Source organism: Mus pahari, chromosome 8 (assembly GCF_900095145.1).
Source record: "Mus pahari chromosome 8, PAHARI_EIJ_v1.1, whole genome shotgun sequence".
In the NCBI taxonomy this organism is placed as follows: Eukaryota; Metazoa; Chordata; class Mammalia; order Rodentia; family Muridae; genus Mus; species Mus pahari.
This window is the reverse complement of record NC_034597.1, coordinates 11,363,515-11,375,630: the sequence shown is the minus strand read 5'-3', so window position 1 is coordinate 11,375,630 and position 12,116 is coordinate 11,363,515. Positions and strand designations below refer to the sequence as shown.

The 12,116-nt window shown below is 45.8% G+C and overlaps 1 protein-coding gene across 1 annotated transcript in view; it reads right to left on the bottom strand.

The window, feature by feature from the left end:
* Positions 1–11,830, bottom strand: part of Nid2 (nidogen 2) — a 59,719-nt gene extending 47,889 nt beyond the window's left edge. Inside the window, exons 1-3 of the mRNA XM_021204207.1 lie at positions 11,528–11,830; positions 10,590–10,898; positions 769–1,001 (exon numbers count right to left, since the gene is read on the bottom strand). Of these exons, the coding sequence (XP_021059866.1) occupies positions 769–1,001; positions 10,590–10,898; positions 11,528–11,755 (770 nt within the window). The 5' untranslated portion in view covers positions 11,756–11,830. The remainder of the gene's footprint in view (positions 1–768; positions 1,002–10,589; positions 10,899–11,527) is intronic.
* Between the last annotated feature and the right edge of the window lie 286 nt (positions 11,831–12,116).

Sequence of the window (12,116 nt, the reverse complement as noted above, 5' to 3'; positions counted from 1 at the left end):
TGGGAAGATAGATATGCCTAGCACCTGAGAGTCCGAGTGAGTTTTAATTAAGATACTATCTGCAAGCATTTTATCACAATGCTTTGCAGATAGAAAGCGATCAATAAATTTTTGCTGAGTCACTCTCCCTGCCCACCATCTAGTTGATAAGCACAAACGCATGCAAACAGGTAAGAGTTTCCTATAACCAAGAGGCGGAATAGCCTATTGTCACACTAGCAGAATAAGCCACTGGGGAGACTAAGAAATGAATTTATCTCTGGCAATGCTGTGGGCAAACGGATCAGCATTATTTCAGGTGATGGTGTCTGGAGAAATTCTGAGACTTCTAAAAGCCTCATCTATTCCCCTCCCTCAATTATATTACCTGTAATGTAATCTTCAGTAATACCTGCTTGAAAGACTAAATCATGATGCCTCCTCTGAAGAAATCATTAACCTGAAAAGCCTCCAATGAGGCACTTATTACTGGATATTTTTATGTAGCTCCAAGGACAATGTTATTCCTAAGCAAGCCCCAGTGGTTCTGCAAAAACACATATAATCGCTGCTGGTTCTGGTTTCCATGCCTGACTGACAGTGCAGGAAAAATAAAGGATCTTTTATATCTTGGAGAGCCTGAAGCTCCGGGGTCCAGCTTAGCTCCTGGTTTTGCGCCAGTGCCTTTCTTAGAAGCCTCCAAAGCTTATTATCCAATGGTCTCTGGTCACTTGAGATCGTGTCCCTCCTAAACGTGGGTAACACAGGCACACACTCCACACTACTTACTGGTAGAGATTCTTCACAGACTGCTCAGTGTTAGTCAGGCTGAAATACAGCGCTTCTCTCTTCAGGTCGTCCGTGTCCCCTCGGCAGAAGCCCACCCTAGCGGGAAGCTGCAGCTGGACATTGTAGGACTCTTTGGGGCGGGTTCCAAAGAACTGAAGGCCATTGGCAGGGTAGAGAAAGAGGGCGTAGGTGTCAGAGTCATCAGATGCCAGAACAGCCTGGAAAGTGTTCAGCTGTGGACAAAAGGAATTGCAGACATCCTTAAACAAACGAATAAACAAAAGAAGAAAAACAGAACACAGACAAGGTGCCGGAGCCCAAATCCTTTTTTAGGAATTCCCCACATTGCTTTTGAACACAATCTCCTTTAGAATTCCCTCGTCAAATTACAAATATAATTTTATAAACCTAAATGAGTTATTTTAAACCTCTTCTACCAATTTAAAATCAATCGTTAAATAATGTATAAGTAAAACACTGGTTTAAAACCTTCAGGGCTGCAGGAAAAAAGAGAGGATGAGGAAGGATCAACTAAACACTAAGGACATTTGAGAAAGCCTTATGAAGGGCAGGAGAGATGGGCAGCTAAGGATACCAGCTGCTCTTCCAGAGGTCCCAGGTTCAATTCCCAGCACCTACAAGACCATGGTAGCTCACACCTGCTTGTGACGTCAGCTCCAAAGACATACATGCAGGCAAAACGCCCAGGAACATTAAAAACAAAAAGCAATATGAAAACCTACTTACCGACATACAAGGAATGTTTAAAGGGAACTGGCTTACGCGGGAGATAACGCTACTCCCATCAGTGTTATCTCCCATCAGCCACAAGTCCTCAAAAAGCCCAGAGCCAGGTGTAGGACACCCTGCCCTCAAGTTGTTGGTCAAGGATGTCACAGAGACAACAATGCCAGAGTTGTCAATTGTCATTGCCCAGGGATCCCCATCAGAATGTGATGGTTAAGATCCTATAGCTGGTGACACCACACATGTAGGTCACAGGTCTTGGAGAAACCACACACAGTCATTTATGTATACATGTACACACGCATACACGCATGACGCTTCTACCCCTGCCAGCTGCCTTTCATGACGCTAGAAGATGGTATGCAGGCTGCAGTCTCACCCCACCGTGACTGCTCAGGGCTACAAACAAAGCCCTGGCAAGATGTACTCATGGGCACCCTAAGTGGCAGAAATGCTATAAGGACCATCAGTCACTTTCTGGATGGATTTAAGGCCTGCTCCACAAGAGGAAACTTCTGCCTGGAAACTTCTGTATTTACAATCTGGCCAAGAAACCATGGTGGGAGTTGGGAGGCTCATAAGTTCTGGGAGTGAACCATGACTATCCATAACCAGTTATAAAACTCATCTATTAGTGCAGCTCTCGGCAGTCCTAGTGGAGTATCTTTGTGCAGTGGATGGTAGTGAATACGCACATTGGTAACTAGTCCAAGGGTAGGGTAGAGAGGAAACTATCCGTGGGGAGCTCAGCCACAGATGTTCCCACCTTTATCTATTTCCCTTGAGGTTCGGAGAACACTGGAAAGAGATGGAAAGAGTTTAAGAGCCAGAGGTCAGAAGGAATGGGGTCAAAACAAATGTCTTGTGCACATAACATGACGGTTGCACTCATAAACTCACAGCAGCCGTGGTGACCAGCAGAAGAGCAACCCCACTCCCATTCCAGCACCGATGCGATGCGGGAGGGCACAGAAGCTGTAGCTGAGAAGATGTTGATGACTTGGAGGGAAGCGTTTTCTTTAGGGGTGTCGTGCCTAGTGGGTGGACCCTGCTGCAGTGGTGGCCCCTCCCCCGTGTCCCGATGGGCTTCCTTGTACTCAGGGGGTTATTAGAACAAATGAAGGACACGAAGTTGTGTGGACAGAAGTAGTGGAAGACGGAAGAGTAGATATACTGAAAGATGTTCCATAAACGTATCCAGTAACTTTAAAACAGAGTGTATTTAAAATTGTTAAGGTTGCAAGTTTCTCCGGTCCAAACTCTCCTGAAGAGGCCGAACAAGGAACAAAATTAACTTGCTTATTCCTATACCCCCAGTTCTTGTGTCTTAGCATCTCTGATATGGATCACCCATGCATCCATGCATCCAATACCCACTGTAGGGCAACACTCAGCAAGGAAGTGGCTGATCAAAAAGGCCTCTTTACTGATCATATAGCCAAACCCCCTTTCCTCTTCAAACTCTTTACAACACAAGTTATCCTGTCACACTGAAGATGAGGAAAGAGATCCAGGGGCTTGCTTAAAGTCGAGCAATGGGTAGTGGTGGCAGCCAGCCAGTCCCACAGCTCATGCCCTGCAATAGTCAGTCATCTGAACTCTACCAAACAAGTCATTCCAGGGCACATGCTCCGAGTCAAACTCCCTTCCCAGGCTCTGCTCCACTATGCCCTCAACAGAGTGTTTAAGGGTTCCCACTCCTGCTAGGTGCTTTGATGCTGTATTCATATTTAGCCGCACCAAGAAAATCCTAACCAACAAGCACTGCTTCCTGGGGGCTGAGTACTGTGAGTTCCTATGGAACCCACTTTGTGGGCTTCCAGTGTGCATTCAGCTCATTTTAGTTGCCTGGTGTGGCTTTGCGCTCCACTCACTAGCGAGCCAGCTTGAGTGTTAATTCATCAGGGCTGAGTACCAGCTAAGCCACGTTCTGTCTGAACTGCAGGAATGAAGGAGCCAAGATCAGTGACTATGCCCCAGAGCCCAAATTATAGGAGAGGGAAACAGCCAACCGGGACTGGAATTTCAGGAGAGTGACTGAGACAGGCATGGTGGCAGAGGCTACAGAGAAAGGAGAGAGTCCAGGACATCAGAGTGGGGGTGGGGTGGCATCACAGTGGCAGCCAATGAATGAAGATAAACATAGCAGGAGCCAAAGCAGGCAGAGGAGAGTGATGTAGCCTGAATTAACACCCTGGTGAGACTCGGGGAATTCTTGGTATTCCACTTACTCAGTTTCAGAGGGACCTGTTCTGCCTTTGCCACCTTCTCCACCAAATAATTAGTTACAGGGTGCTCCACTGACTTAGTCTCTGTAGTCAGTTTCTCTCACTAGATCATATTTGTTTTACAATTTAATAGGGAACTGGAAAGACATTTTTTTAAGAAAAAAAAATCACTTATTGGTATCACTGCCTCTCCATTTTGCTCAACAAGACAAAACTGGACTCAAGAAGAACCTCAAAATTGAATACAAGGAATGAATGTGCCCTTGTGGTTTTTTTTTTTTTTCTGTCTTGTTCTAGAACATCTTAAATGTTAATTTTACCTTTCTGATATATAATGCTAAAGTATAGCGTCAGGTAATAGGGCAACGAAATGCAGGTATTAATACGGTTTCAAGAAAAAAGTAAAAATTATGCAACTACACTGTATTCTCTAGTGGGGAGAGTCTGCTTACCTTCCTTGTTTAAAAAAAAAAAAGCTGCATGTATTCAGCCCCTACCTGCTCTTTGTTACAGCTGTAGTCCTCAGCTATCTCATCAGCAAAGCTTGACCCTCCCCAGAAAGGTCAGAACCTCCGAGTTCCCAACTCAGGTCCAGGCAGAACACCCTCATCAGTCAGGGTGGGGCCAGTGGCTGCCAGAGTTTTATTCAGTCACAAAAAAGATCAACTAGGGAGATAAAAAGCAGAACGAAGAACCCCATCCTTAAATAACCAACTGTGGAGGCTCCTGGTGTGTCTGCCACAATCAACATCACAAGATAAGAGAGAAACAAGGTTCTAAATTTAGAGAAATTCCATATGATAAGGGCTGTCTCCATGTGGAGATTGGAAGGTGGTGGAGAGGAGGCCTGGAGAGAAGTGATGGGAGAGCCTGGCATCTAACCTGGAAATCTGCATTTAGTGCCTTATTTGTTCCATGTCTTTTCTGTGTCACCTTTTGGAGAAGCACTCACTTCAGATGACAAGTGTTTAATTTCCTTGTCTCTACTAAACCAGGCAAAAACCAGAGGGAAAAACCAACAAAAACTTCCTTTTAATATAGTTTATGATCCCAAAGTACACTCCGAAATTGTTGAGCTGCTTGAAAACTGCCCACACATGAACGGACCCCTTGTCAGGGCTTCAGACTTGCACACAGAATGGCTAAGAGGCCACTTCGTAGGTCCTGATGGGCCCCTCCTCACAGACACACTCCGACTGGTTTCCAAAGGGAAAGGCCCTCCCATTCCCAGAGACGAGCTTTCCAAGAGTCCTCCACACAGGTTCTGAAGGGAAGCCCTCAGATGGACTGCCAAACCCTGTGCAAGAGCCACTGCCTCCCAACTTCCCCTGGATGCCCTCCACAGGGTGGGGAGCAGTACAGAGAGGATCGGTACTGCACTGCCTCCTTCCCTGTTTGGAGAGAAAACCAGAAGCCTTTGCAGACACCACATAGGAGCCTCCAAGCTCTTTCTAGATACAGAATATGGCCTTCCTTCCAGTGTTGCTATGACACTGGCAGAGAGCCAGGTGACTGAAACAGAAATCCACCTGCCTCTGCCTCCCAAGTGCTGGGATTAAAGGCGTGCACCACCACTGCCTGGCCCTTAGCAGTTTTCTTTAACCCGTTTTCACATATCTATTTATTCTCTATTCTCTTTGTCTTCACTGACATGTGGTAAAGTATACACACACGCTTTCTGTGGACTGTAACTCTGCAAATTAAGGAGCTCCATCTAAATCCAAAGTTCTTGATCAACAACCGTCATCTTTGCACCAACTCAACACCCATCATCCCATGTTAAAGCGTCCACAGACCAACTGTGATGGATGCTATTGATTGTCTATCTAGCAGTATCTAGATCCGCCCAGGAAATAGCCACCAGGAATGTCTCTGAGAAAGTATCTTGATTATGTTAATTAAGGAGGGAAGACCCACCTCAAATATAGATAGCACCATTTCCTGGGGTCCGTCCTGGAATGCATAGAAAGGAGGAAGCAAGCTTAGAACTGACACCCATCTTCCTCTGCTTCCCAACTACAGACGGAATGTTCCCATCCCTTTCCAGAGCAAGACTCCACGCTCCCATCCTTCTCCCTGGATGCAGCCCAGCCTCAGGCAAGATGTCCTGCCATTCATTCTCCGTCCCCATTCCTGTGGTCCTTCCAACCCAAACGAAGTTCCTCATCAACATACTGCATAACTCAGTTCTTGATAACAATTTCCCCCAGCCCCCAGTTCAAACACAACAGAGCCCTTCCTTTAAACCAAAAACACACAGAGCAACAAAACGGTACCCATCAGTACTCGATCTTCCAGCCATAACCTCTTTGTTCTATGAAGTGATTGTTTCAGAAATCTCAGATTAACTAAATGAACCAACACTTTATTTGTTCAGTTTTTCAAGCAGTTGCACCATGACGTTCTTGCACGCCAGGTAGAACAGTCAGTCACACCTAACGTGAGCATCACAGAGAGAATGATGAACAGAGAAGCATTTCACATGTGAAGATGTTACTCCTCTGATGTCAAGCGTCCAGTAACTAATATTAAGGTTACTACACCAGACATAAGAAAACTATGTAGAAATCACAGAATCCTCCAAGCAAAGGAGATTAATGTGTGTCAAAAAAAAAAAAGAAATTCTTATCAAAGCAAGAGCTCAATCCCAGGGTTTTTTTTTTTTTTTTTTTTTTTGGTTTTTCGAGACAGGGTTTCTCTGTATAGCCNTAGCTGTCCTGGAACTCACTCTGTAGACCAGGCTGGCCTCGAACTCAGAAATCTGCCTGCCTCTGCCTCCCGAGTGCTGGGATTAAAGGTATCCCAGGATTTTGAAAGTATCCAGAAGAGCCTTCCATGGGAGTAACTGAAACACACCCTGTGCACAAATCCTCATCAAACGGAGCAAATCCCGAAGCCCACTCAGTCTATGGCAATTCCTGAAGAATGATCTGGATGGGAAAGTTAAAAGACAGAATTTTCCCCACTTAATTCTCCAACAGAAAGAAAAGATAAAATAAAGAAAGATTAAAAAGTCATTCAGAAAACCCTCCATTTAAAGAGTCCATAGAGGGCCAGAGGAGGCTCAGCAGGTAAAGCCTTGCCTTGAAATCCCAGTTCAATTCCAGGAATCCAGGTACCGGGATGTTCTTCTCCTAAGCTCTACATGTGCACCATGCTGTGTGCACACATAAATCATACAAAACTACATACTATACATGTCATACACACATACCATGCACACGCCCCAATCATACATCACACACACACAAGAAGCCTCAATGCAGTATGTACATACCATACACGAACACCACACACACATACACACACACCATGCACATATAAACACATCATACAGACATACCATACACAGACATAAATATCATACATACACACATTCATACACATATACAAACACACATAAAGCACATATGCAGACACACATACACATCATGAACATGCAGACACACATTTTCATATACAACATAAACATATATGATTTGCACACACAGATCACACACAGACATACATATTCACATGCAGCATATAAATATATACACACATATACATGCACACACAGAGAATAAAATGAAATAAAACAGCCAAATTCTTACATAAAGGAGTTCTAACAGAAGATCGTTACAAGTCAGAAACAAAACAGCATCTTGGTTAATTCTTATAACAACCCTGTAAAGTCAGTACTGTCACCTCTTTCTACAGCTTAGAAAGTGAAGACTGAGGGCTCATGTCTCCCAAGACCACTGCTGCGAGTGTTTTCTACCTCGTTACTGACTTCACAAGAACCTTGAAAGGTGTAATGGGAAAATTACTGTGCCTTTGGATGTTGCTCAGTCATGAGAGACTTCAGGAGGATCTATGTTCAAGTCCCAGAACTGCAAATTTGAAGGAAGATCGGGAAATGGTTAAGTGTGTCTGGTGATGATATTCAAGCATGAGGATCCCATCACCCCAGGGCACAGGCTGATACACAGTCTGCCTTCTATCCTGCAAGTAACTCTGCTTGCTCACTGAAACCTACCCAAATGGAATCCCTGAAACTGGAAGGGTTTAGAAGAAGCTCTAGGTAGAGGGCCTACCATATTACCATAACAAAATGTTAAATGTAAACGAGACCTTTCAGAGTGAGAGCAGTCAGCTCAGTGTTTATTTCGGTGCCAACCAACATAAGCTGACTGCATAAAAATGGCTTCTGAATTAATAAATATCAACTGCGTTTAAATAGAGATATGTGCATTAAATGACTCTGTGACATATATGCCTTTTGCTTTTTTTTTTTTTTTTTTTTAAGATTACAAGAGAAGCTGGGAAGGCAGCAGTCTGTGACGTGCCTGCTGTGCATGTGTGAAGTCCTGAGTGTGCTCCACAGCACCCGCATGAAAGTGGGGCATGACAGCACACGGAATCTCAGCTCCTGGGAGAAAAACACGCAGATCACTAGCCAGCAAGCCTAGCCTAATGGGGGGGGGCAGGTCCCAGAGACAAGATGGCTCCCAAAAAAGACATTTAAAGATGACCTCTGGTCCCCACATGTATGTGTGCACACTCTCACTCATAAAATGAAAACTTTTTAAAAAGACCATAAGAAAATAGAAATATAAGAACTGGTGACCTAGTTGCTTGTATTAGAAAAGTTTGTTTTCCGGGCAGTGGTGGCACATGCCTTCAATCCCAGCACTTGGGAGGCAGAGGCAGGTGGATTTCTGAGTTCGAGGCCAGCCTGGTCTACAAAGTGAGTTCCAGGACAGCCAGGGCTAAACAGAGAAACTCTATCTCAAAAAAAAAAAAAAAAAGTTTGTTTTCAACTACAAGTTATACTTGAGTTTAGAAAAATGTTTACGAGATAATGTATGAATGAATGAATGAATGAATGAACAAACGAATGAAACATTAACAGTGGAGACTGTCTTCTCCAGCCCTCTAGCTGGCTGGCCTGAACGAAGGAGGCATAGTGTTTGAGTTGAGGGTATTCCGCTGAACTGTAATTGAGATGTCAAACCCACATACTACAAGGCTAGTAGTAAAAAAAACTGGATGCTAACCCGTCAAGTAAGAAACGGTAACTTTGCCGGACGGTGGTGGCACACGCCTTTAATCCCAGCACTTGGGAGGCAGAGGCAGGCTGATTTCTGAGTTTGAGGCCAGCCTGATCTACAAAGTGAGTTCCAGGACAGCCAGGGCTACACAGAGAAACCCTGTCTCAAAACAAACAAACAAACAAACAAACAAAAAAAAGAAAAAGAAAAGAAAAGAAGGAAGGAAGAAAGAAAGAGAAAGAAAGAAAGAAAGAAAGAAAGAAAGAAAGAAAGAAAGAAAGAAAGAAAGAAAGAAAGAAAGAAAGAAAGAAAGAAAGAAAGAAAGAAAGAAAGGAAGAAAGAAAGAAAAAAGCTGTAACTCCAAATAATGTTTATTTCTAGATCTCTGCTAGTGCAGATTTTAGGAAAACATGTCTTTCCCTTTAAGAACATGGAACAATCACAAGCTCTGTCAGTGTCACTGTCACAGCAAGCTTTAAACCTCTTAGGGGAGATGTCACGTCTGCAGCTAAGAAACACTAGGAAGAGTTAAAGCAAACATGGTTTTGCTCCTGGTCTATGCCATTTTACACCCAGGTGGAACTTCACAAGAGGACTCTGTCTCTACCTACACCAGGAATGAGGCAATCTACCCTGACCAACCATTGCCCATTTCACATGTTGCTCAAGCTAGGAGCAGAGTTTTTGGTGCTTTCTCTTGCTCGACTGCAAAAGTCTCCTGCAGACAGAAGTATGCAAACTATTACAAAGGCAATGTGGGGGAAAGCTACAAGGAGCTTACTAAGAAGTAAGTGTGAGGCATCCTTCTCTACTTAACTGTAATGTCAGCTAAGGCAGCTTTGGAGAGGTGCTAGAGCGATGCAGTTAAGAGCACATATAGTCCTGTCAGTAGGCTCCCTCAAATCCCTGTATGCAGTCAATCCGCTCACAACTGCCTGTAACTAACAACTCCAACTGCAGGGAATCCAAGCCCTCTCCTAGCCCTACCAACACCAGCAGAGAGACACACACATGAATAAAATAAAAACCTTGAAAAGTGTTGTATAGTACTGATTATAATAAAAACACGGGAGCAACCTTAATGATGACTAGAAAGGGCCATAAACTCACTGGGTGAGATCTGATACAGTTGTTTCAATGTTACAGAATCACACTTTCAAGAGTATACAATCCAGCAGAAAAGGCATGGAAACAGTATTATGGGCACTGTGAGGCCACCGTTGGTAATGGCAACAATATGTTAAAGAAATAACTGGAAATGTATATACAAAATATAGGTTATTTTTGGTTTGTGGAGACAAGGTTTCTCCGTGCATTCTCACTGTAGACCAGGCTGGCCTCGAACTCACAGAGATCCGCTCGCCTCTGCTGGAATTAAAGGCATGTGCTGCCACACCCAGCTCATACAAAAAAAAAAAAAAAAAAAAAAAAAAAATTAACGGTGGTAGGAAAATAAGAGGTTGTTCCTTTTTAAAACTTCCTGAATTTTCCATTTTTTTCCTTCAATGATCATATCATTAGAAATATTTGTGTACTTATAGGTGGTTCTAGAAATAAACTGTAAAGTTTATTTCTTAATTTCCTCCAGTGTCTTTTGGTATCTGAGCCTTAGTCCCTCATTTCACTAAGCCACTTTAGAGAGCCTTAGAATGCTCCCAGAGACAATAGACTTCACTCACAAGCTGCCTAAGCACTGGTTTCATCCGGTTCAACGCCTGATCAAGGGAAGAAACTCCTAGTCAATGCCTTAGTTCCCACACAAAATTCAAGCCATCCCTTTAATTTATTCAGCTGCAGGGTATCCCTCATTTACCTCTCCCGATGGCGCAGCCCCGCGCCTGACCTCCTCGTAGGCGCCCACGTGCTCCCAGGTGGCCAGGAAGGCGTGGGTGGGGGTGAAGCTGAACCCGGACAGCGGGAAGCCTGTGCGCACGTAGCGGGCAGCCAGACTCAGCACAGCTCGGGAGGTGTCCTCGCGGTACAGGATCCGGCCCCTGCTGTGACTAGTGTCGATGTCAGCCAGGAATGGGGCGATGGCTGGGAAGTCAGTAGGAAAATCATCATCTACATACTGAGTCTCCCTGGGGAAGTCTTGGGTGGAGATGATGCCGTTGGTGCCCACCTACAATAAGACCAAGGGGCGGTGAGACAGTTTAGCAGGTAAGGGCACCTTGCCGTCAAACCTGACGACCTGAGTTCTAGGACACAAGGTGGAAGAAAAAGACAGTTGTTCTCTGACCTTCATACGCATGAGGTGGCACGCCCCCCCCCAACATTTTTAAAAGGACAAAATAGTGGTGGTCGCTCAAGCCCAAGGGCAGCCACAGTGCTCCAGTCGTACTCCAGTCAAGAAGGTTGAGACACATCCAGGGTAACAAGCTCCTACCTCACCACTCTAGTGCACTGCGACCCACAGGTGCGGCTGCTCTCGAACCGGTCCATCTTTCTCCACTATTGCACACCCTTAAGATAGCCCTGCTGGCGTGCACAGTCCCCCACCGCCCTAAACGCAAACCCCACTGGCAGCCTCAACTTCATCTTCCTGCCTAGGATGTCAAAGTAGAGGGGCACGGTTCCAGCTCTCCCTTGAAACGATCCTTATTCCTCCACAGTAGGGATCAAGAAGTTGCAGCGCCGCTGCTAAGCCTGGTCCCCAGCGGGGACGACAGTTAAACATGGAGGTTGTTCCACTCCCTGGGAAGAAGCTACGAGTCCCACACCCAGCCGCGCACCTCCGGGAGGGGAACTTACATAGAGGCTGCTGAACTGGGCATCGTAGAAGCGCAGGGGTATTGCCAGCTTCACAGCTGCTGAACTTTCGTCGTCGCCCTCCGGCAGCAGCTGGTCTCCCCACGACTCCCCGTAAGGAAAGAGCTCGTCGGGACGCAGAGCCCCGACTCGCGACAGCAGCAACAGCATTACCAGCAGCGATAGCGGGGATGGCGGGGATGGCCACCCGGCTGTCGGGTTCCGAGACATGCTCACTCCTCCCCGGCTCTGCCCTCCACTCCGCAAGTCTCTGCGGGCCACACTGCCCGCCAGACTCCAACTTGGACCTCTGGTCCGCAATGCGGCCCGCCCAGCGCGCTGATTGGCTACGGCTCTCGGCCATTGACCAATCAGCGATTCTGAGAAAGTTCGCCAGCGGCCACTACATCTGGTTCTCATTAGGTTTTCTAAGACTGCTGTAGTTTGCTGGAGTGACCGGGCTGGGAAGGTAAGGCCGTTGGCCCGGTCTGATCTAGGCTGTTCCAACTACTCCTGGGCTACCCCCAACTCTCCAGTGTGGGCCACGACGCTGCAGGAGGTGACCTCAAGAGCTGGAAGGACCCTCGGAGCG